The 26,448-nt window shown below is 37.1% G+C and overlaps 1 protein-coding gene across 4 annotated transcripts in view; it reads left to right on the top strand.

Moving 5' to 3' along the window:
- The window catches only part of wb (wing blister), a 273,174-nt gene extending 247,663 nt beyond the window's left edge, over positions 1-25,511 (top strand). For 2 of the 4 annotated variants that reach the window (XM_045766624.2, XM_045766621.2), the window contains 18 exons: positions 1,467-1,627; positions 1,787-1,925; positions 2,357-2,525; positions 3,013-3,166; positions 4,233-4,365; positions 5,909-6,035; positions 6,318-6,458; positions 7,890-7,958; positions 12,456-12,625; positions 14,127-14,315; positions 15,464-15,566; positions 15,954-16,133; positions 17,046-17,192; positions 17,653-17,802; positions 18,273-18,435; positions 20,934-21,064; positions 22,037-22,265; positions 24,082-25,511. In XM_045766624.2, coding sequence (XP_045622580.2) covers positions 1,467-1,627; positions 1,787-1,925; positions 2,357-2,525; positions 3,013-3,166; positions 4,233-4,365; positions 5,909-6,035; positions 6,318-6,458; positions 7,890-7,958; positions 12,456-12,625; positions 14,127-14,315; positions 15,464-15,566; positions 15,954-16,133; positions 17,046-17,192; positions 17,653-17,802; positions 18,273-18,435; positions 20,934-21,064; positions 22,037-22,265; positions 24,082-24,224 — 2,698 coding nt within the window. In that variant the 3' untranslated portion in view covers positions 24,225-25,511. Of the gene's footprint in view, positions 1-1,466; positions 1,628-1,786; positions 1,926-2,356; positions 2,526-3,012; positions 3,167-4,232; positions 4,366-5,908; positions 6,036-6,317; positions 6,459-7,834; positions 7,959-12,455; positions 12,626-14,126; positions 14,316-15,463; positions 15,567-15,953; positions 16,134-17,045; positions 17,193-17,652; positions 17,803-18,272; positions 18,436-20,933; positions 21,065-22,036; positions 22,266-24,081 lie in introns of those variants that run through there. The other 2 variants (XM_045766623.2, XM_069315253.1) reach the window with 2 other exon arrangements.
- Positions 25,512-26,448: the final 937 nt, after the last annotated feature.

Here is a 26,448-nt window from a genome sequence, read left to right as displayed (position 1 = left end):
AGACAACCTACATCATAATGATATTGAAAATAACTCAAGTAGACACTACAGTGTGCACTGTAATGTACTCACTCGTATGCAAAGAGTAAACAGGTCCCAGTTAATGCTTATACATATTTACCTTACAGAAGCACTTACACAGTAGCTACAAACTTGTCAGGCATACAAGTCTAGAATTTAGAGGGCCTGCTCTGCCACCATTTTTGTAGCTTGGAACTATGTTTGCCTTTTCCATATATTATATATATATTCCATAAATTATACTTGCTAAGATTTCTGTACATAAAATGTCCGAAAAATAAATTTAAGTGGTTCTGGGTAGTCGACCGTCACCAGAGGAACACATAAAGGACATTGTGCGAGGAGCATGTTCTACGCTTTCCATCTTCAGAATTGCTTTTAAATATATGGATAGTGAAATAATAAAAAAAAAATGTTCGTGACTTGTGAGTCCAAAATTGGAACATGCAGCGATTGTATGGTGCCATATCTCGTGAGACATTTCAATAAACTGGAAAAGGTGAAAAGGCATGCTACAAAATGGCTTCTGGAACTGAAAAAAGTACTGTGAAGAGAGGCTAGAGGTATTAAATATGCCAAAGATAACAGAAAAGGGGGGCAATATGATCACTACATACAAAATAGTAACAGCATTCAACAAAACAGACAAAGCTGAATTCTTGAAATGTGCAATTCAAGAACAAGATGTCATAGATTCAAGCTAAGGAAACAAAGGTGCCAAAAAAAATTGTTAAAAAGTTTTCTTTTGCAAACAGTTGTAGATGAAACAAATTAAGCGAAAAGGTGGTGGGTACCGGAACCATCAGTAGTTTCAGAGTGTCATAAGACAAAGAGTACTGGGAAGACAAGACACTGCAAGCATAGCTTTCATCTTATAAGTGTAATTACAGGATAAGAGCTATGCTCTCATTACACTCTAATTACACAATAGTACTGTCTCACAATAGCACTGTCTCTTATCACTACTACCTGGTAATTATTGTGCTTCATATTTTGCTCTGCCTAGGGCTTTACTTTATTGTAGTTCTAAGTGTTGTAGTCATGAGGTCTTCATTTAGGAATGTGTTTACCCAGCTCCTGCTGAGAAGGATTACTTGTCAGTAGACCTAAGCTGTCAGGTCATACACTTAATGCCTTGGTGTTGATGGTCCCCTTCTCAGCTGTTTTGGGTTCTGGGCACCTCCTTCTCATCATATGTGGAGAATTCAGAGTCCCTGGTCCAGTTTCTATAAAGGTCTGATCCTTGGGACTAGATATTGGTCACTCAATTCCCACTTCAAGAACCCTAATCTCAACCTTCAACAGGTGTTATCCAGCATATCCAAGTGTCATGCTGAATTTTATTCAAACCTGCTCTAACTATGGAAATGTTTTGTATAAAAGCTCCAAACCAAATCTTCTACTGTACATAGAATTTGACTAGTCATTCATGCTTTCATCCCAAGGTACCACATCACTATCAATCGCATTGGAAATATTGGACAGCTATCTGTCACACCGGCAAATATTGAAGGCAATATTTTTGAAGCAGAGACAACCGTTAGTGATGCTTCTCCTCCAGGTTTTAGTATGATGGATCTGCTGCCTACTGATGTTCTTTGGATTGGTGAGTGTGATTTAAGTGCAAGCAAATACAGTATGCCTGTACACATAAGTTGCTTCATTAATCATTTTGAACATTTACTGTCTTTTATAATTTAAATAATATATAAAAATGTTAACACAAGTCAACAATGAAAAGTACATATAATTTTTTCTTAATCAGGTGGAGTTCCTCAAAGAGCACAGAACCTAGTGAAAACCCAAATGTTTGCTGGTTGCCTACATACTCTTTCAATAGATGGGGAATATATTGGTCTGTGGAACTTCACCGAGTCTGAAGGTTGTGGAGCCTGCAATGAAGGGTGAGTAATATTAATGATCTGTAATATTAATTTTCTGTAACCACTATATGGTTCTCTATTGTCAGGGAGAGAAAGTCAGCTGTTAGGCTTTATGCAGGCTCAAGATAAGCCAGTGACCAACCTTCCCTAGAATGCAGCCCGTAACAGATGCGTAACTTCTGCGTACCTGTTTACTTGTAGGTGTGATTTTAACCCCTTTACACCAAAATTATCCGAATAAAAGTTTAAATTTACAGTCGCTAACTATTTTCCTTCATTCATATTTATGTATAAAAATAGAGAGGATCTGATTTTTGCATTAGATCATGTGTACTTATTCAGCACCAAATGTTTAAGACTGAAGGTAATCTGAACAGTAGGTAAATGTATTTTTAATTATCATGTGTAGCATCCTAGGTATTGCAGAGCTTAATACACTTGTAATATTGCAGGGAGGAATTAATATTAAAAGCAGACGAAATAGCTCTTGGATTCAATGGCAAGGGTTACTTCAAGGGTACAAATAGAATAAGAAGACCAAAAGAATATTACAATACAGTCTTGGCTTTCAAGACTCTGGATGAAGATGCTCTCCTCTTCTTAGCTGTTAATGAAGCCAAGGTGAGCACTTATGATGATGATGATAATGTTTGTTTACAAAATACACTTGGAACATGATAAAGTTGAGCGTTCACAAATTGAGTAGTTCAGAAGTATGAAATGTTGATTATAAAGTCACTAATATGCAGAGTACTGTATCTCCAATGGATATTGAATTCCATTGCACTTTATAGAAGATAATTACTGTTATATGCAACTTTACTCCTATAACTTGATTTTTAAAGTTGATAATGTGCATATACAATAAATATATTAAAATTTGTATACATATTCACTGAAATTGGAACTGATTTTTAATTTAAAAAGTAATGAATATTACACAAAACAATCATGTCTCCACTGTAGGCCTCTTATGATTTGGGATATTAAGTTACCATTACTTCAGGTCATTCCAGTCAAACTTGTATTAATATTTGATTTATACAATATACACAGGATCACTTACAGTGGATTTGATGTTATGGGTAATAAATGTCAATGTCCACAGAACCAGTTCTTCAGTATTGCCTTGGATAATGGCCATGTTGTTTTCACCGTGCAATTTGATCCTCAAACTCGCCTCGTGATGAAATCTAGCAAGCAGCTAAACAATAATGATGATATGGTCCAGATCCAAGCTATTGTGCAGAACAAAGACCGAGGTAAATAATGTGCGCTGTTTGTCATTTGTTTCCAAAATATCACTAGCGTCTGCATTCATATTTATTTATAAACCTTCTCTTGTCTCATTATTGCTTCTCTCTCCTTATGCTTATTCTTTCTGAATGCATTAAGCACCCATGTGCAGTATATTAAATATGACCGAAAAAGTAAGATTAATAATTCTAACACGAATTTTCTCAATATTTCTTATGTTTCTTTTTACTGTCGATGGTAATTGAAAAATCAATTCTCCAAAATTCATTTTTATTTCTAGTCTGCCACGACGCTTGAACGCGTTTCGTAATAACTTATTACATTTTCAAAGACTTTAGTTTACACACACACAACTGTAACCTGAAAACACTAAAGAGAGTTTTACTTAATGCTAACATTGAACAGCTTGTCTTATATACTCGCATTTGGGTGAGGTGATTTGTTGCAACAGTTTTGGATGAGGTGAACAAACTTTTGACCAACACAAGACAGAACACGGTGCAATTGGTATAAATTGGATAAATGAGAGGGAAGAATGGAAGTAACTGCAAAGGGCCTATTAGCCCATATTTCCTCTTGATGCTTCTATATTGGTACGGAGTCTTGAAGTGGGTAGAATATAGTTGTGCATTAATTGGCTGTTGATTGCTGGTGTTGACTTTTTGATGTGTAGTGCCTCGCAGATGTCAAGCCGCCTGTTATTGCTGTATCCATCGATACAGATAGGTAAGCAAGATATTTGCTTGAACACTGGGCTTGAACACATCAACACATTAATGAGCCTGTAGGGAGAGTTTGAAAAGTTCCCTATGGCATTTGTGGAGTACAGTATATCATCATACCTGACTACATACTGTCCAATGAATGCAGCTGAATTTCAACTTTGGGAGACACATAATTATCCACTTCAAAAAGGCTTTATATGTAATTCATAGCTTGATACTGTATTTAAGATAAAAATGCTTTCAATCTTTTTACCTAACTTCCTGTATGTCTTGATTTAATCTTTTACAAAATGTTTTCAGTGCCACGAATGAATTTTATATAATATTTAATTTTTACTTGTATAAGATGGTGCACGAATGGGTCGACTTGTTGTTGGTGACCAAGACCAGTTGGGAACAGTGAAGGGAGGGCCAGACCTTGATCTTTCCTATGTACCCTATTATTTTGGTGGTGTTGATCCAGAATTTAACAAACAAAGGTTAGTATTTTTATTTCAGCATTAAGCAAAATTTTTAAGTATGTAGATGTTTGTGTGACATTACCTAAATGTAGTTACAGGATAAGAGCTGCACTCGTGGTGTCCCGTCTTCCCAGTATTCATTGCCATATGATGCTTTGAAGCTATGGATGGTTTTGGCATCCACCACCTAACTTGTTCCAACCATCTACCACTCGGTTTGCAATATGAGAGCTTTCTAATATTTTTTGGCACCTTTATTTCCTTAGCTTGAATCTATGCACTTTTGTTGCGGGTTTCAAGAATTGCCTGTTGTCAATTTTGTAGTCCTGTTTCTATTTTGTATGTAGTTATCATATTGCCTCTTTGTTTTATCTTCTAGCTTTAGCATAGTCAATACCTCTAGCCTCTCCTCATAGCTCTTGTTTTCAGTTCCGGAAGCCATTTAGTAACATGTCTTTGCAGTTTATTGATGTGCTTCTTGAGATATGAGCATCTCTACAAATTCCAATTTTAATCTCACTAAAGTTGTAAACAATTTCTCTAATATTTCATCATCCATATACTTAAAAACAATTCTGAAGTTGGAAAGCGTAGCATATGCACCTTGTACTATGTTCTTTTGTGTGGTCGTCCGGTGATGGTCGACTATCCAGAACCACCCCTAGGTCTTTCTTTCTTGGAGTTCTTTAATGTCTTTTCACATAATTTGTAGTTGCGTGTGTGGCATATTCTTGTTCCACAATGGAGAATGTGGCATTTTTCAAAATGAATTGCATCTATCAAGCATTATTACATACTTTTATTTTGTCCAGGTGATCTTGAAGGGCATGACAATCATCTTAGTGTCTTATTTTTCCTAGTAGTATAGCATCATCAGCAAACATGTTCATATAATTCTGCATTCCTTCTAGTAAATCGTTCATATAGATTGAACATTACCAGTGCTATAACTGAACTCTATAGTACTCCACTAGTAACCAGTCTAATACATTTCCTTTGATTATCACATTCATTTTTCTCTCAGAACATTTGTCATCCATGTGATGTGATCACTCTTACAATCATTGGAGAAGACAGAATACCTAGTTTGGTCCAAATTCAAGTTTGGTTGGCACTGTGCCATTTACCACAGTTTTCAAATGAGCCAAACATTTGAGTGCCTGAAGTATTCAGATGGCACTGTATTTTCATCTAGGAAGTTGCCAACTAATCAAATTATGTATGATACAGCCTATTGGATAATTGTTTATTCTTCAGTAATCAGGTTTTGGGAATCTTTGTCATGAATCCCAGAATGATTCTGTACTATAATCCCAGTGCTCTGCAGTTCTCTTAAAACTAAGTGATCAAAGTGATGGTGATATGATATACATATATACAGGTATTTATATTACGACAGTGTCAGACCACGGAGGAAAATTTATTAATAAGATGCCAATTTTCCTCCGTGGTCTGACACTGTCACATTTTTAATCACGTGTTTATTTTCGTGATTTACACACATATTTATATTATATTATATTACATTACATTATATTATATTGTCAAATTTCACCATCAGATGGGGCAGCGAGTTAATTCTGCGTTCACTTCTTGGCTGTATGACGGGACTGAGTGTGTTGGATGAAGGCAAAAATCCACTTACTGATGGACAGTATTATGGTGTTGAGCAATCATGTTCTGAAAAGGTACCAATGATCATTTTTCTTTTGACTATTTTTTAATTCTATGTATTCATTTATCCATCTACACCTATCCATTCCTCCCTCCACCCTAACCAAGTTACCCTCCTGTCTGTAACATAACAGGTTTTGTAATTGTTACAGGTCATGTCTTTTGCTGATAACTGGTACAATGAAAATGCCATTACAAATTATTTGTGATTTAATTTGATATTTCAGAATTTGATAGTGATATATTAACTGATAATGAAGGATGAATTTATTAATACACGGTACTCTCTTCTACAGCCATTAAATGATGTAGGCTTCCTCGGGCAAGGATATGTTGAACTTGAGTCGCATGTTCTTAAGCGTGACTCAAACTTTGGATTCACATTCCAAACCATGGAAGCAGATGCCTTGTTAATGGTTTCTACGTTCATAGGACAGGTAAACTTATATTGCATAACTCTGAATATCTGTGCTATGAATAGTTGGTTTTAAGTAGTTTGAGTTTGAATGTTCATCGTTTGCAGTTACCTGAGGGAAATTTCTTATTATTGCTATATTATTGTATGTACTGAATTCTTGTTGGGTAAATTTAAATAATGGTTTCATACCTTTTTTGTTGCTAAATAGGCATGCTTTAAATTTGATTAATAATTTAGGGGATTTGAGAGTGAAAGCTTAAGTTCTCATTACCCTCAACACTTTGTAACAAGTTACTTTGTTACATTAATAATATTTTAAATACAGTGGTGATATACTACACAATTACAAAATATAAAATATTTAAGGTCCATCACTATATTTTCCAAGCTCTCTAAGGCAAGATCTTACTCACCCTTTGTAAGGACATACCACATGAAGGTCTCAATGGTACAGTCAGATTCATTCTTGACTCACAATCAGGAATCCTGGGTTCAAGTCCTGAGTAGGACAGAAATGGTTAAACATGCTTCCTTTTGCCTAATGAGTCTGTTCACCTAGCAGTAAATAAGTACCTGGGAGTTAGTCAACTGTTATAAGGTGGTTGCATCCTGGGGAGGGTCACTAGTTCGACCTGAGGGGAGGGGGGGGGAATCGGTATAAGCTTAATGTATGTACATTCATAGGCTGCCCTACTCGAACAAAATGAACTACTTGTATTATTATTAATTATTATGCACTGCAACAACACAGTGGGAGGTTAACAAACTACCCGGTTGATTCAAGGGATCCCTTGTGTTCCAGTCTACTGAGCTGCAAACATTAATACATGCAATCCACATCCACCTTCTGTCCATGCAGATCCATGTGTGCATCCGAGCAGGTCCCTGGTGGACTGGATATCACAAGTTTGAAAATGAGCAAGTGTAAGCTAAATTCTAGGAGCAAATCAACAGGGAGAATCTTGCCTTAGAGAGCAACTGGATTGGATTACTCAGAAATATTAATATTTTAACACTTTGGTAACATTGCAAGAAAGAAATACAAATATCACATTCTTGAGAGAATTGGGTTATGCAACATTGCTCACTCTGGATGTTTAACCCCACACCTTATAGGGTGTTGCAGAAAGACATCTGGCATATATGGAACAAAAACAAAATGTTTCATTTGCATACATCATTTCTATTTTATGAATTATTCACAATGAAGGAGAAAACATTAGAATGAAATTTGAAGGACAGAGTTAATCTGGGATGCTGTAATGTCTCCGGATGGTGGAAACGTATGCATATAGCGCAAGGTCCTGAGTAAGTATTACAACAATATTCAGAGAGGCATTTAGCTGTATTATGAGAGAACTTAATTCATGTGTTTTGTCATTTCCAAACACCCAGGTCTAACAAGTAATCCTGACTGTATGTACTAATTGATGGAAAATTCCCCTTAAAGGACAATGAAACAGACGGAGACATGACTACTCCAACAACCACCACCACCACCACTACCACAATACCCACTGTACGCTATGGTGAAGGGAGTACTGTACTTTGGTTACAACAGCAGATGACTAAACCTTACATAGATTAACACAACTATTGCTTAACAACTAATATTTATGCTCTTTTAGTGTAAATATATTAGCAGGCGAGATGAGCCTGGTGAACACATTTTCATTTTCTTCTGCTAATAACTTAATAATCCTTCACCTTAATAACTCAACAATAAGGATTTCTTTGACTTGCTACACAAGTTTCATTTGATATTCTTAAATAACACTGTTGTATACCTCATTGTAATGGAAATCCTAATTTAGTCTACTTTGTTTTCTCTTAGAAAAGATAACAATCTAATGTTCAAGCCTTCATAAGACTAGTATTGTATGGCATGAATCATACATATCAGAGAACGAAGTAGTTACTGTACGCATCAGCAGGTTCTAAAATCACATTGCGAGTTTAGTTACAGTTGTAGTAATTGAAATAATCAATTTTGCATTTGCTTTGCTAATTATTGATGCCAATTTAATGCACTGTAATATCTGTATGATTATTCAATTATATTTAAGTTATCTTTTATATTAGAGTTTGTATTTAAATATATTTGAATGTTCTGTATGTGATGGGCATTATATCTTGTGAAACAGAGCCTATAGATTTTTTTAGGTTGAGGTTTGTTGTCCAACTTGCTTATTGTATTCAGTGTCTATAAAAGCTGTGCTTACCTAATTATCTCTAAGAGCCCCACATCCTGGCTACTATACCTGGTACATTTGTTCCTCCTGATATTCAAATACTCTTGTTTTGTTGTATCTGAAAAGCTGTCAGTCGTGAAGCCTTCTATGGTCATTAGGAATAAGTGGATGCTGAGGCACTGGAGAATAATTTGAGAGTAGGAGAGAAAGGACAAGAAGATGGGCAAACATGTAAAGTGCAGAAGGAAGTGGGGGACTGAGGGTGACCAGGGCATCAAACTTTGTGACAATCTTTCACAATCTTTCTGGATTGTGCAGAGTAAATGTTTAGAACTTTCGTATATGATAACTTACGAGGCGTATTATACACCAAATTTTAATGTAGAAATGGGGTACTATTGTGGATGATATGTTGAAGTGTTGCGGTGTTGGGTCTCCATAATGCTGTTCAATATGTAAAATATGATCAGTGAATGTGTGTCACTTTTAATAATTTTACCTTCCTTTCCTATCCTTCCTATCCTACACTTCTCTATCTTCTACCTGATGCTTTCCCACCCCACAAAAGTAGAAATGCAATAACGATAAGTTTTAAACAATTTGTACCACCCAAAACTGAAGTGTACTTTCAGAGATTAGTGACAGTTGATGGCAAACATGTGTGTTATATATGTATCATGCATCTTCATACAATAATTGTCAAGATTGTATCTTTCTTTAAATCTTAGTAGCATAAACATGCTTGATTTTTCTCAAGATACTTTCATTAATATTTTCATTAACGTTGTAGGCCCCAAAATTTACCTCTTGGGGGCATGAAGTTTTTCCTCTCTTTACAACCCCTTTTTGTTGCCTGTCTAGCCATTGTTTTATCTATTCCAGGATTTTCCATTAAATTATTCATACTTTATTTTAAGGGAGACTCTTTTATGTAGCACTTTGAAATAAATTGGAAAGTCAAGAGCAACTCATCAATTGGATAGGTTTGGTCTAAGGAGCTGCATCCAATTTCATTAAATGTAAGTTAGGTTATTAGGCAAGGTTTCTTATCCATATTGTGAATCATTGATGAGATAATTTTGGAAAATGGATGATGAAAAATATGATGGTGAAAAATAACATCTCTTACTTATCTCTTTTTAAGATCTTGCTGGTACACTTGATTAAACATATTGGGTAATTAGCAGCTGTACTGCTAATTTTCTTCTTGAAGATTAAGATGATATTTGCATATTTACATTTCTAAGGCACTTTATTAATCCTAAGTTTCTCTGAATAGCAGTCTTAGTTGCATGTATAGATCATCAACTAACTCCTTTAGCACTTTAGAATCTGTTTAATTCACGAGTGCTACTGTAGATTTGTTTATTATTTGTCAATATTTTACCTAAGATTATTGGTACAATATATTCCTCAGATCATTTTCATTTTTTTGATTGAACAATCTCACAGAAACTGGTATTTCTTAAAGATTCTCTTATGTGAACATCAAAATTATTAATTTGTTTTCTACAATCAGTGATGTGGGATTGTAACAGCTAAGTGCCCTAATGTACTCGGTACCCAGTGCATAGTTGAGCATTTGATCATAGAAACAAATGATGGGTAAGTCCATGCATCAAGACTGATAGTTCAGTGAATGAAAACCCATGTGCTGTTGACAATCCTAAGAAATCCAGTGATTTCCAGTGAAAGAGAATTGAAGTGGCATATCTCGGGCTCTTGTTAAGAGTATAATGTAAAACTATTTTTCAATCATGGCATATTTATTTTATTTATGGCAGAAAAGTACTTTCTCAAATCAACAGCAAATACAGTTTACTGTGTAGTAATGTAAATATGGTAGGCAGCATGGCCCCCCCCTAATGACAAGATATGATGATCTGTTTGCTTAATTTGTTGCCGATGCATCTGCACTCTATCCCTGGACTTGAAATTATAAAAATCACTTGTTCACCATAGTCTTGTGTAATAATCTTGCAAACAGAAAGTACCAAGATTTTTAGAGCAACTATAAAATATGTTTCAATTGGCTTTATGGAATCTTTAAGAAAACATCCTTATGATGATTGGGAGGGGGAACAATCTAACCTAACCAAAATGGAATGGTATCTGATGAACTTGAGACCCAACCCTGTTGGATAGATATCATACATCATGTAGTTGACTGCATCTTGGACCAGACATCATCCAATATTAGAAATGTGCAAATAATGTATTATACAGTATATAAAATAATTATTGAATATAATTTTTTACTGTGAATACCTATAATGATGCTACTGTAAATTAAAATGTTAATGATAATAGTGGCTGATTTTATACTTTACATATGTAATTTGTGTTGTATGTACATGTAGTTTGTATGTGTTGTATGTACATGTAGTTTGTATTGTTATCGTGTGTATATATATGATATACCAAAGATTGTTTTTTCAATGTGAGCTAACTTTAAGAACTTTGTAGAACATATTATTTGAAAAGTCAGCATCAGTTTTGAAAGATATAAAAAATTTTGGTACACAAAAATTGGGTAAGTACAGTATATACAATATTGCCATAGTAGGGTGAATGATTAACATGGATAAAGATATAAGCATATTCTCGCAAACCAATTTTTGCAGCGTTTAAAATACAGCATTTTGGCAGTACAGGGGTACCTCGGTTTAAGAATTTAATCCATTCCTGGAGACGGTTCGTAACCCAAAAATTCGTGAACCGAAGCAAATTTTCCCATAAGAAATAATGGGAAATGAATTAATCCGTTCCTGATTCCCCAAAAACTTCACTTCAGCGTAGATTTTATACCTAATTCACCCAAATCTTCACTACAAAAGTATGTTCAAGTTATTACTTACCCTTGCTGATGACTCCTGTTGGCGTATGGAAGATGGTGAGGAGGGGGCAAGAGGAAAGGTGTTACTGATTGGAAGGGGAGTCCCCCCCCCCCCTTCCATTATAACAACAGGCAGTGAAGATATCTCTGGAGTGCACTCTCTGGTACGTTTTGCCTGCATACCACTTGGTCCTGGTTGTGGCTCACTGCTTGATTTTCTCACTTTTCTCACAAGGAAACATTCCATTGACGATTGTTTTTTTCCTTCTTTGCAACACTTGTCTGTAGTGAGGCATCACATTGTCATTAAAAAGATCAATGCAATGGTCTTCTACAGCTTTATCTGGGTGATTCTTTTCAGCAAAACTTTGCAGTCCTTCCTATACTGCACACATTTTCTTAATTAATGAGGAAGGGACATTCTCTACTGCCTCCTCTTTCTTCCCTGAAGATTTGTTGTACTGCCTAGCTAGTTCAACAACACGAGTACCATTTTCATGCTTACGAATGATCTCTTGTTTTTCCTCTATGGTCATTCTCACATGTGATTTCTTACCTTCAACCTTACCACTGGCTTTCTTGGGACCCGTGGTGCGATATATAATAACAACTTTTATGCTCAAATGGTAAAAAATCTGACAAAAAACTGAATTCTTGTGAAGAATTCAGGCGGGATAGTCACTGGGCACGATCGCCGTGCCACCACGCGCTAGGTCGGCCGTACGCGTATCAACAAACTCGTATCCCAATGCAAAGTTTGTATCCCGATTCAAATTTTCTGAACAAATCGAGCTCGTAACCTGAAAAGTTTGTAAACAGGGGACGTGCGTAACCCGAGGTACCACTGTACAGAATATATATATTTCAGGAAATTTTATAGTTGCCTAAATATTTTGGGTGATGTCATTATTATTTTGTACAAATTTTGCTCATTGTATTAATAGCAATTTATTTTTATTATTTATTAATTTATTTTACCATACAACAGCCTCTTCAACCAGGAGAGGAACACCCCCCAGACTACTACTCTGTGTCCCTAGTAGAAGGCCATCTAGATATCCGTCTTAATGGAGGAACCGGCAGCCACAGAATTATGTCATCAGCAAAGTATAACGATGGATATTTGCATTCATTCTTTGTCATCAAAGAAAACAGAAGGTAAGAAGTTTATTTTTTAATGAGTTCGACAATTTTTCAGTGGGTGGACACTATTTAGGATGCATGAAAGTCTCACTCGATTCATGTCTTTCAACAGTGATGAGAAATGGATTTAATCAAATTTAGTAATAACAACCATTGACAACTACACAAAATATATGTGCACTCAGAAAAGGAGCACTAATGTGAATTGGCTGAAAAATTATCATCCTTGCTGAAGCTACTTTATAGATGATTTAGCAAGTATACTTGATAATGAACAAGAATTGTAAAAAAAAAAAAGTTCATAGTGTACATTAGCAAAATATAACACACAAATGCTATTTTACATAATAAACAGAAAAGTTGTAAAATACAATGAGAAGAGGTTTGGTAATTGTAATATTTAGGATTGTTATTGATTGAACAAACATGTAACATCATGAGGAGAATGTAGGTAGGCAACGGTACAATAGAAAAAAGGTGATCAGATCTCTGGCTGGGAAAAGGGGGGGGGGGAAAGGTTGTTAGATTGTGAAGTAAGGAGTGTATTACAGTACAGTGGGACAGCACGCTGGACTTGTGATCCTGTGGTCCTGGGTTCGATCCCAGGCGCCGGGGAGAAACAATGGGCAGAGTTTCTTTCGCCCTATGCCCCTGTTACCTAGCAGTAAAATAGGTACCTGGGTGTTAGTCAGCTGTCACGGGCTGCTTCCTGGGGGTGGAGGCCTGGTTGAGGACCGGGCCGCGGGGACACTAAAAAGCCCCGAAATCATCTCAAGATAACCTCTCAAGATAATCTATCTTTCCATATTTCACCTACCAAAGTTAAACAAATGAAATGAATAAGTTTTAAAACTTTGACTTTTGAAAAGTACTTTGCTAAAATAGCAAGTTATATTAGGAAGGGACAGGTTATTGGATAAATTCACTAAAAGATAATCTTGGGCAGATGAAGGCTTTCTTCCTAATTAAAGGCAACTAGATACAGATGTCAGATGAAAATAGATGAATACAATATGTTAAATGTCAAAGCCAAATACCAGTATAGGTAAAATTGTGGTCATAAAGGAAGCAATTAGAATAAAATACTGGGTACTTTAAAATTACTTGTACAAAAGGAGAGGGGATAATGGATTATAAGACTTATTGGAAGTTTTACAATAGTGAATTATTGTGGTTATGATCAGGCAATCAGCATTCTGAAAAGGGAATGGTAAAGGGAGGACATAAAGGAAAAATCTCATGTGCCATAAGAGAAATAGATCATTTTCACTTTGCATGTTTAAACAGGGCTACCTGGAAGCCTTTCTGTTGCCCTACCCTATAGAAGGAAGTTTACAAAAGAAATGAAGTGCTATAGATATAGATAGATTGATGAAAATAAAGCTTCCTTATCACACTGAACATAAGATTGAGAATAATTTACAGCAGTCTTGATGTCATTCTTGAGTTGCAGAATAAATACATTTGTTTGTTATTGATCCCTCACCAACACTCTTTTTTATTACTATTCGTTCAGGGTAACCCTGAAGGTGGATGATAAAGAAGTTAATGGAACCAGGCTGGATCGAGGAAGCCAAGTTGTGTCAGGACCAGACACGGGTGGGCTCTACTTTGGAGGAGTTCCTGAAACAATTGATGCTGTAACCATGGTTGGATCTTCTAGAGCATTAAAAGGCTGCATCCGAGATGTAATTGTTAATAATAGGTAGGCATTTTTTAAATTATTACCCTTTTGATTTGATATTTTGAGAGCTACACAATGGAGTGGTACCATAGTAAATATTATTACTGTATGGATGCAAGATGCTTGTGGCATGAATGTGAAAATAAATTATTAACACTATAAATAAACAATGTAAGAACCATATGTGTTAAGAGAATAGTGCAAGTTCTGTGAATGTCATAGAAAGATGTAAAATGTAAACAAATCAAGGCAACTAAGCAGATGAGGGTCCCAAAGTAGAGGGAAGCATGCCATCGTTGTTAAGTGCTCACATCTAAGCCTATTAACTTGCACCAAACTACAACACTTGGGTCTAATTTTACCTTTATCAGTAGTACTGTACATCACATACAATACTGCTCAGGCAGCCATTAAGAGTAGAAAAAAACACCCTTCGTACTACAGTAATTGAATATACGATAAAGAAGAGTGGGCTATGTGGGTCTCAAATCTACAGCGAGACACAAATTGGAGACATGTGAGAAAGTCTAAATAAATTTAATTTTTATGGAGCTGGTAAAGATTTTGACTAAGGGAAGCTAGAACTATGGAAGGTGTTGAGGCTGCTTGGAGTGTAAAGGAATGGTGTTAAATGTAGTAAGAATTTTTCTTAGAAAGCAGAGCATGTATAACAGTGGCATAATTATTCATTAGTGTAATATAAATATAAGTGTAAACGAAGATTGCATAGTACTCTCATGCCTACTCGGTGAATACCTGGGTGGTGTCATGAAAGATCAGGTATCTAAGTGGTATGTTATTTTCTGACAGTTTAATGGAGCCTACTGTACTGTTTACAGTACTGTACTGTATTAAGAATATTCACTTTGTGATGTGAGATATGTTTGGTATAGGGACCAAGTCAAGCAACCTTGTTTGCCCTTGGTAGATTGGTAGAGTATAAGATTTTGGAGAGTGCTACAATGACACTCATGTTGAATGAATGAGGTGATGAAGAAAGTGCATTCAAGTTAATATGATATGAGAAGAGGAAATGTAGCAAATGAGTGAGAAATTGTGGTATGCATGTAAACAATTCACAAGAAGAGGCAATGGCATAGGACTAAATGATTATATGTTTGATTTTTACTTTTTTTGGAAGAGCAAACTTGAACTGTTCACATTTCCAGGGTAGTGTCATTTTCACGGCCAGTGAGGTTTAAAGATGTTTACATTGGTCGTTGCGCTGATCTTCCACCAACTGCTATGCAAGGCATGGAAGGGGATATGAAGGTATGTTAACTAATTTTGAATATTTTAACTAAAGTTAGATAATTAATTGCTTACAAGAAATGTTAGGTTTCTCTTAATATTAAAAAACATTTCTAAGAGCAGTAAAGTAGCAGCTCAGTCAGTAGTAAGAATGAAGAAATATAATGTCTTACAGTTGTTATACATTAAGAAGAATGGGTAGAAAAATATGAGCCTACTGTAGCTGTATATTAAAACATAATTGGATAAATAAAATATAAAATAAAAATGTAAGAATAATTTATCAGGTATGTTCAATATCAAAAATGTTTCCAAGATCAGCCATGTTGTGCCATGTTTGAAGATTTGTGAGCCCTGTGGACTGTTATCTTAGTACAAAAATGATTTAATCCATGTGTAATGTTTCAGGAGATAAACTCGTGTCAACCCCCAACCCAGCACACTGTGGAATACAAGGCACTTAAATTTGGAGACCAGATTGAGTCATATGTGATGGTACCTATGAATCCTAGGACATTTAAGAAGAATTTCAATGTTTCTTTTGAATTTCGGACATATTATCCTAATGGACTATTTTTCATCGCTTCGGTGAGTTTTATTATTTTTATTTGATTTGTAATTATGTATACAAAATGTATAATAATACAGTGGAAGCTCAGAAGTACAAGAAGGTGAGTACATGTTCTGTTTCATGAAGGATTCTAATTCACTGAATGTTTCACTTCTGTTCATTTGCCATTTTCTCATACCTTCTTGAGGTTATCTTGAGATGATTTCGGGGCTTTTTAGTGTCCCCACGGCCCGGTCCTCGACCAGGCCTCCACCCCCAGGAAGCAGCCCGTGACAGCTGACTAACTCCCAGGTACCTATTTACTGCTAGGTAACAGGGGCATTCAGGGTGAAAGAAACTTTGCCCATTTGTTTCTGCCTCGTGCGGGAATCGAACCTGCGCCACAGAATTACGAGTCCTGCGCGCTATCCACCAGGCTACGAGGCCCCTCAATGACCTCAAATGACAACCTATATTCGCACATATATACAGGCCCAGGTAATTTTAGAACAATGATTTTTAAAAATACTAGAAGGTAAAAGTTGAGAGAAAAACTGAACAGTGTTCTATTTGACTTGCCTTGCACACATGATAGTTTTCCATGCTACCATCCATGTCTGAGAAATGTATAAACTGAAATGTGTATTCTGCATCTTAGTGTATATACCGGCAGTCTCCAATTTATGAACGACCTGAAAGAAAAGTCCCTATTTTAGTTCCCAGTCCAGCTATGTGAATCAATTCTGAAGTCCACACATCTCATAAAAAAATTATATGCATTTAAATTAAAGTTAAGTGTGCAATGCAAGCTGCTCAAAATAATTACTGACTTATTAAAATACTATATAATTTTATGTGCTGTAGTAATGTATCAAGGGATAGAGATAATTTTCTATTAAAATGTCATGATTAAATGGAAGTATTACTTATGTACTGTAACTAAATTTCAGAATATAAGAAAGAAGAAGACTCAAACAATATCAGCTCAGCTCCGTAATGGTCGAGTTATCATCTCTCTGAAGAAGCCTAGTAAAAAGGGCCCAAAGGACATAGAGGCAGTTTCCAATCCAGGCCTTAATACTGGTCAATGGAGAAAAGTAAGTAATATGTTTTATTGTAAGTTTCAAATGTTTCAGTCCCTACGTGTAGTAGGACTTCACTTGAATAAGCATTGCTTGCTCAAAATTCTTCTTTGCCAAATAGTGTGGTTCAGGAATTAACTTTTCAAACTAAGTAAAAGCCTTAGATAAAAATACCTAAGTAAAAAATATATATTTACTGTATGTCACTATTCTGGGATACTGAGAAGTTTAGTATTCACCCCCCCCCCCAAATCCTGTTGACCATACTCTTGTGTTTGGCTTCTTCAGGCCAGTATTCAGTATGCCTGTTAATGTGAGGTTTTGTTAATGAGATGCTGTTAAAGTGAAGCTTTTATGTACAAAACTCAGTATTAATACATTATATCAATGTAAATCATGTGACAATCATGGTATAGACTGCAATATCAAACAAATTCTATTTTTTTAATGTATATTTGTCATGCCATTTTTACAGGTTACAATTGAGAAAGTTCGGAAGCGTCTTCATCTTTTCATAGACAATCAGTTGGTGAAGAAAGTGAAAGCTCCTCGTAAGATGAATATTGGACGGGAATTATTCTTGGGAAGCCTTCCAGCTAATCTTGTTGATCCAGATAGCACACAGGTATTTAAAAATGCACAATGGTGCACCCTTTCCACATGTGTAGCAGAGCACCCCTCCACATGTGTAGTAGAGCACCCCCCTCCACACGTGTAGCAGAGTACCCCCTCCACGGGTGTAGCAGTTCATCCTGCCATAATGTTGCGGTGCTTTTAAGTTTTACATATTCATTTTTATATTTTACACAATTTACACATTTTACACATTCACACATTTAAGTTTTAATGTTTGGTGTATTAGTCTGATGAAAGATTTGCAATCATGTTTCAACTGTTATAATTTATTTCATGTTTTTCACACGAGGGATTTAATGTTTTTCTGTATTTAAAAATGCTTGAGAAACCAAAAATTGACACAGAATAGGAACAAATGGGCAGTTTGTTTAAGCAATTTAAGTTTATATGAGTACATGTAGATGTTCTTTGTGACTCATTAATATAACTTTTACAGTAAGATTCCAAATTATTTTTCAGGAGACAGAAACTCTCCGTGGCTGTCTACGAAACCTAAAAATTAATGGAGAAGACTTTGAAATACCAAACAGTAGGAGACGGGATCGCATTGTTGGTGTTGGGCAGTGCTTTGCCAGTGTACAGCCTGGTTCATATTTCCCAGGAGATGCTTATGCCATATATAGTAAGTCCTACTTTTTTTTATTTACATTAGCGGGAAGTTTAACTTAATCATAAACCCAACAAATGTTTGTGTTGTTGCATCTCCATACTGCTCAATTTTATAAGAAGCCGCCTTTACAATAGAATGGAGGTAATACTTTTACTCATTTATGTAGCCTACACTTCATTTCAGCACATTTTAACATTGCTGGCAAAACAGCAGCATTAAAATTAATTTTAAATGTTAAAAGATATTTGCCTAATCTGTTATGTGATTCAGATGCCTTTTACCTATGTAGTGTCTTGCAGACGCTGGAGTGTGATGGCATGGTGTAGTGCAGTAACTACATATGGAACCCAGATTGGAGATATAATAAGCACAGTATTCAGAAGTAAATATATATTCTCAATAAATTACAGACTGGTAACAAATAATTTGCAATATGAAATCAGAGCCAGGAGCAGGACACTGTGGAGACAAGGAACAAGAAGTCATAACATGTCAAGGGTGGCTGGGGCTGATGCTGGAGGAGAGGATAGGAAATGGTTTGCCTGATGCTGGTCTGAGACTGAGGGAATGTGACAGCCAAGTTGGAGGTCTATTTATTCAGTACTGCCAACTTGGCTAATGCAAACAAATCTGAGAAAGCTCCAGTAGGAAAACAGCTTGTACCAGCAATACTACCTCCTACCCAAGACAAACAGCGGCTATGAAAACCCCAGCTGACCCTAAGGGCGGGCAATCACCGAGCAGCAAAAGATTCCTACAGAGGTAGTTCCTGAACGATTTGTGGAAGATAACCCCAAGCCGCAAAGGCAGTACTTGCAGGGCCCCTAGGGAAGAAGGCCCTAGGTGCATGCAGCCCCAGTACTCTGTGAATACTCTTGGCTCACATACAACAACACAACAGAACAACACCTCAAGGGCACAGCACTGCACAGAGACAGGAACCAGTCTCCTGGTTCCTGAGTGGTTGTCGAACAGCCTCAGAACAGAGGTTGGATGGCCAGCGTGGGGGTCTGGGGCTTCCCCTCCCAGGGAGGAGGAACTGAGCAAACAGCGGCGCAGCGGTGGTTGTGACGTCATGCTTGTTTGCTTGTTTCCAGATTGTGGAGTTCTGCTTGATAGTTCGGCTATTAGTTGAGCTGGTGGCTACCTTACCTTGAGGGTACCTTGAGGTGCTTCCGGGGCTTGGCGTCCCCGCAGCCCGGTCATCGACCAGGCCTCCTGGTTGCTGGACTGATCAACCAGGCTGTTGGACGTGGCTGCTCACAGCCTGACGTATGAGTCACAGCCTGGTTGATCAGGTATCCTTCGGAGGTGCTTATCCAGTTCTCTCTTGAACACTGTGAGGGGTTTGCCAGTTATGCCCCTTATGTGTAGCGGAAGCGTGTTGAACAGTCTCGGGCCTCTGATGTTGATAGAATTCTCTCTGAGTACCTGTTGCACCTCTGCTTTTCAATGGGGGTATTCTGCACATCCCGCCATGTCTTCTGGTCTCATGTGATGTTATTTCTGTGTGCAGGTTTAGGACCAGCCACTCTAAATATTTTCTGAGCGAACAGAACACTGGACGCATGATCCTGTGGTCCCGGGTTCGATCCTGGGCACCAGAGAGAAACAATGGGCAGAGTTTCTTTCACCCTGATGCCCCTGTTGCCTAGCAGTAAATAGGTACCTCGGAGTTGGTCAGCTGTCACGGGCTGCTTCCTGGGGTCGAGGCCTGGTCGAGGACCGGGCCGTGGGGACACTAAGCCCCGAAATCATCTCATGATAACCTCAAGATAGGTAGCAATTTTTATCCAGGTGGAGTTTGTTTTGGGACGTCTACCTTTCTGGATGCCTAACCCGGTCGATGGCAGAAGTGGAATGCTTCCAATCACATGGGGGTTTCTATAGGCCATTGCTTCTCATGCCTCTCTGAAGAGGCCTGGTTCTGGCTCGTGGTTCCCGGTAGACAAGAACTCCAATCGAATTGACTGATGCCACGGTCTAATACATACATATCAGCCCGGTAAGCTCCGGGGAGCCGGAGGGGGGCTCTACAGAAAAGTTTATTAATGATTAAGGATAGATATTTGAAACCTGAAATTATAAAAGCTACCTTACCTTGAGGTTACCTTGAGGTGCTTCCGGGGCTTAGCGTCCCCGCGGCCCGGTCGTCGACCAGGCCTCCTGATACATGCAGTTTACAGTACAAAAATATAAAAGCTGTGCAATTCCCATCCACAGTACTCCTATGATCCTGGTGAAGGAAAGTATATACAGTAGTTGCTGTGCTGTGTGTTTTCATCCTATTCTTTTTTGTTTTATGCCCTTGGCTGGGAGGTAGCCAAGCCTGACCTTGGGCCAGGCAGTAGAACAACTCCCAGAACCCCATCAAGCAGGAGGAAAAGCAAATATGTGCATCTGTGCTTTAGCTATAGTGCATAGAGGACGGTCATATGTGCACTTTCTCTATGATTCCACTATATTGGATTTTGCTACAATTATTCTTTAATTATTATTTTCTGCTGCAGGTGATGACTTTAATGTTGGTTCGCTGCTGGAATTAAGACTGGAATTCCGAACTTGGGAGCTAAACGGTATCATTCTTAGTGTTGCTGACCTTCGAGGAACTTCACTTTCTCTTGAACTTGTTAATGGAGCTGTAAGTACTATAAAACTTAAGTTAATAGGGAAATATGCAAGAAATTGTAAAAATTGCATTCCTCTAATCACCTTAATTTTGCTATTTTTACTTTAACACTGAAAAATATATTTACATAAACTTTCAGAAATATGCCACCATCGTCATTATCCCGTTTTCCTTTGTCAGAAATAGCACGTCATTATTGTATCCCATTTTTCTTGTTCATATGTTGAGAGGAGAAAGAAGGTTAGAGATCTTTCCCCACTAATCAACATCAAATAGAACCAGCACCGTCACTTCAGCAGAGCACCCATAGTAGTACCCCACTAATTCATATGACTACATAAAGTGTACTTCCTGTAATTTATCAAATAAAAATGTTTTGATGAAAAACTTTCCTGAGCAGGACATTTAGTTGCTACCAAGTTAAGATTTGCTGAGGCTGTTTACCAAGAGCAGTAACAGCCATGCAGATAACATTCTGACACAGGCCTCATAAGAAACATTTAAATGGTCTGTGCAGGACTATACTGGTTAGGGAGCACTGGAGAATACTCTGTACTATCTTAAAAATACACAACCTCAAAGCCTTACCAAGCATTGGTAGGGTATGCATATATTGTCCCGCATGAGCAGGAATTCACTATACTACACTTTAATACCCACTCAGTCACTTATACAATGTAATTTTTATGGTGACTTCAAATCTACATGCATCCACCACCCCCACACACGTCGGAGCTAAGGCATGAGGCATCTTGCATCATTTCCAATGTATATGCAGCATATATACAATTTAAATATAATTCTTTTGATTTAACATTGTACAGCATATAATTTAGTAATTATGAATAATAATATTAAATACAGTATATCAGACCCTTTTATGATTAGCAAAAGAATATGACTTTACCTCATGGACCAACACATCAAAACTATCATTATTGTGTACAAAGAGGCATAATATACTTACTGAGATCATTTCAACAGGTTTTGCTAAGTGTTGACATGGGTACGGGCCATGCTTTTAGTGCTCGAGTGGGACTTCGAAACAAGTTCAGCTTCTGTGATAACATGTGGCACACTGTTAAAGCCAGCTATATTAAAGACTCAATTTCCTTAAGAGTTGATGATTACCGTGAAGCATATGGATTTAATGGATCTGGTAATGGTGAAGGTGCACTTACAGGTGCTCCATTCTACATTGGTGGGTTACCAGGTAAGCTTACTCAAATATTTAGTTTAAATTACAAGTACAGTATATGATTACTCTGACATTTCATTATTCACAGTTATACAAGTAATTCACATTGTATACTTAGGAGCCATACCCAGCCTCGGTGGATCATGACCTGCCAGGCTGTGTGGGGTTTCTTGGCCTTGTATCTCACCTCTGTGTTATAGTAGAGTGGCATTTTTAAACAGGTGAGTACAGGAACAGATGACTCCTGAATCATGTTAGCAGGCTGAGAGCTTTCCCTTCCCATAGCACATGGTAAGCCTTGCCCACTAGTTTCCTATGGAATGCTACCTGCCAATCAGTTAACAACCAGGTACCCAATTATTGCTGGGGTGAACAGAGGCTAACAGTTGAGGATTGTCTGGGCATCAATCCTCCCTGGCTAGGTCACAAACCTAGACAAATCACTTATGAGGTGCAGGGCGTGTGTTACCACTGTGCTACCAGAAACTGCTTATTCCACTGTGGCACCAAGGTTTCTTTGTAGTGGCACTGTGTACTCACCTAGTTGTGTTTGCTGGGGTTGAGCTCTGGCTCTTTGGTCCCGCCAAAGTTTGTGTGGGCCTTATATGTATTCTTTACTCTTCAGTCTCAGTCCTTTGTGTCGACTGCCATAGATATTTTTTTCCTTGTCTACTCCTATTTTGCCAGATGTTGCCTATATAGTATTGGCACCTTGTCTTGGCAGAACCCTGTCTCTACCATTTGTGGGGCTGTAACTTTACTGTCTCCAGGGGTTTGAAGTGTACTTCGATCACCAGCCAGGACCACATGTGCTTTGTCTTGTGGCCACAGTGGCATTTGCGTGCATTCTTTGAGCTGTTTAGATTGAGAGACTTATCTGTTTCTCACATCATGTTGCAAGGCCTGCCATTCTTAGGTCCTCTGGTGGTTTTCTCTAACCTGCCAAATGTTTGCTCAGATCTGAGGATATGAGGTTGTTTGCTATTTTGTTACAATCGGGTGCATTTCAATTATGGCAATTACCATACAGCAACAATTGATTGTCTTGTTACATCTATGCTTCTTGATGGGTTTTACCAGTTTTGTGGTTGATCTTTTATCCCCTCAACTCATAGCAAATCATATTCTGGTCCTAGGCTTCCAGTAGGTAATGGTTGGGTCAGAGAGGCCTGATGAGTTGATTAAAGCTTGGTGGTAAAGGGTATCCACGCTTTACAAACAATAACGTTAAGGGCATTTGTCCATATGAACATCCTCTAGTTCCCCTGTACCCTCTTCAGCCATAAAAATCATTGTACAAACTTGCAGGAGTGTTCCTTTAAATTTCCATGGTAGAACACTAAAACATCCAAACAGTAGCCACATGGAGTACCTACCTGTTGACTACCTATTGGTGATTTCGAGGAGCAATGTCCCCATGTCCCTGGTTGGCCTCCTGGTCTGATCAACCAGGCTGTTTGATGCGGCTGCTAGCAACCTGACATATGAGTCACAGCCTGGTTGATCAGGTATCCTTTGAAGGTGTTTGTCGAGTTCCCATTCAAACACTGCAAGAGGTCGACCAGTATGTGTAGGGGAAGTGTGTTGAAAATTCTTGGGCATTTGATGTTGATCAAGTTCGCTCTCTACCTATTGCACCATCCACCAGTTAGCCCCACCAAAAAATGACATATGTTCAATGCTAGAGTTTTCTACATGTGATAGAAATAAGGTATCATTAAACAAGGATGCCCTGTACTAAACTAATTGAAAAGTGGCCATCAGCTTTCCATGAAAGTTCATCAATCTGTGTACTGCCACATTAATTTACCTTGTGTTTATTTTTTTGCAGATACAGCCCTTCCCGGAACTCTTATGTCTCGTGAAAACTTCAAAGGCTGCATCCGCAATATTGTCCTGAACAGTGAACGACGTGATTGGACTGATATGTATAAATTGCAAAATGTTTTGCTCAATGCTTGCCCTGTTCAATGAAACAAATTTTAAAATCTTTCTAATTACTTAAATCTGATGATCTTTAATTATGCATAAAGATATTGAAGTACAAATAAGTTTTGCAATAAAATGAAATATTGTATAAAGAATAGTTATGTACCAAACAATGACTTAAAAAATTACTAAAGGCAGGGAATATTCATTAGCCATAATAATATTTGTAGCTTCTCCTAAGTTAGTAACTTGCATATTATTGGGTAAGGAATATTGTACAAGCTGTTAAGTGTACAAGCAGTATGAGATAATTTCCTAATACTGTACTAAAAGTTAACACAAGACTGACATTGTGCATTTCATGTGCATATTTGACAGTATTTCATTCTTTTCTTAAATTTAAATTAACTTTGACATAAAGCTATATTATTCATTCAATAAAAAGACTAATTTTTAAAGTCTTAAAAAGAACTCAAAAGTTGTGGTAGAGCTACAAATTGAAAAGCACTACTGTACCAAGTACAGTACTGTATTGAGCAATTTTCGGGAAATACACGCAGATTGCAGCAATGAATATACTGAACATTTAATTGTTAGTGTGAGAGTATTCATAATGGCTATTGTCTTGTATGGTAATAAGTTATTTGTGTGCCAAAGCTGGAGTGCTGGAATTGGGAATGGTATTAATAGCCAATATAATTTACCTATTTGAAGTTTAATTTTCTGTGAACCTTTAGAGACTCGTTCTCTGAAATCCAATGGTGCTGTAGATATTATGAATCTCGATAATAATAATAATAATCTCACATGAGAATTAATTAGCTTTAGTAAGTGCTTAGAGCCATTTTACTACTAATGCTCTTGTTTGTATATTGTTTGTTTCTTCCTTACAGTGCTAATAGTTGCTCTCCAGCCCCTAATGTAATCTTTCTCCAGACTTTCGTCATTGTGATTAAAGCTGACTAAATTGATCTTGAATGACGTTTTATTAATATGTATAAAAGGTGGGGGGAGGGGAGGGGGCACTTCATGAAAATATCATAGTACTGTATTTATTGTTTTCAGACTTTTTGTAATGAAATTAGGATTTATAACACCATCTAACATAAAAGTTACATTAGTCATTATTTTAGTAACATTAATTCCTTAGTGCACATGAATGTATTATATGTTTTTACTGAAGTGAATGTACTGAATTAATTTCAGTTTATTTTAATGTATATATTGAGGGTATGAAAAAGTTACTTGATGTACTTATGATGTTTGCATAAGTGACTAATTGCAACTTGTGAACTATTTTCATTGAGAATAAAGCTGCTGTTTATAAAACAATTTGTTTATTGTGCATCTCATACTTGTCCTTTGTTAATACAGGTTTTAATTGGACACCAGTAGGTGTTCATTAATATTATTATAAGTTGTATATAAAACATATTGTATATATAAGTAAGTATATAAAACCCTCTTGCACTATCACCTTGGAATGACAAATTGTTAAGTAATGTCATTCGCTTCATTCAAAAATGTGAATTTGATTTACACTGCTATACACCTGTTTAGTCCAGCCATTATTGTACTGATTTGTACAAGTTGTTACAAATAATTTATGATAATGATAATGTCTGCATGCTATGCTATTATTGTGACATGTAACAAAATTATTACTGTTTGCATGTAGTGACAGAGTTTGCTGATTTAATGCTACTCAATTACAGGAATCAGAAAGAGAGAAGAATCTGGGAGTGGATGTAATTCTGACACTAACACTAGAGGCACGAAAAAAAGGATAACATCGGCAGCATATGGGATACTGGCAAATTAAACATAATTTTTCCTAATCCTAATTCAGAAACTGGAATCAGGACTTCAAAGCAATCTACACAACATATGTTTGACCAATACTGGAGTATGCATCACCGGCATGGAATCTGCACCTTATGAAGCAGAATGCCAAAAGTGAAAAAGTACAAAGGTTTGCAACAATATTGGTGCCAGAGCTAAGGGGGTTACGCTATGAGATAGGCTAATGGAACTAAATCTCACAACCCTAGAAGTTTAGAAGGAACAGAGGGTATATGATCACAATGTACAAGATACTGAGGGGAAATAGATAAAGAGGACAAGGCTAACCTCTCCAGATTGAGAGAAAGCAGGACATGAGAACACAGATGGAAATTAGAAATGCAAATGAGCCATAGGAATGTAAAGAAGTACTGTACTCATACCCTGTATTGGGTAGTTAGCAAGAAGAATGCTCTAAAAGAAGAAG

This window comes from Procambarus clarkii, chromosome 81 (assembly GCF_040958095.1).
Source record: "Procambarus clarkii isolate CNS0578487 chromosome 81, FALCON_Pclarkii_2.0, whole genome shotgun sequence".
NCBI classification, from domain to species: domain Eukaryota; kingdom Metazoa; phylum Arthropoda; class Malacostraca; order Decapoda; family Cambaridae; genus Procambarus; species Procambarus clarkii.
The sequence above is the reverse complement of the archived record's forward strand: the minus strand, read 5'-3'. Positions and strand labels throughout refer to the sequence as shown.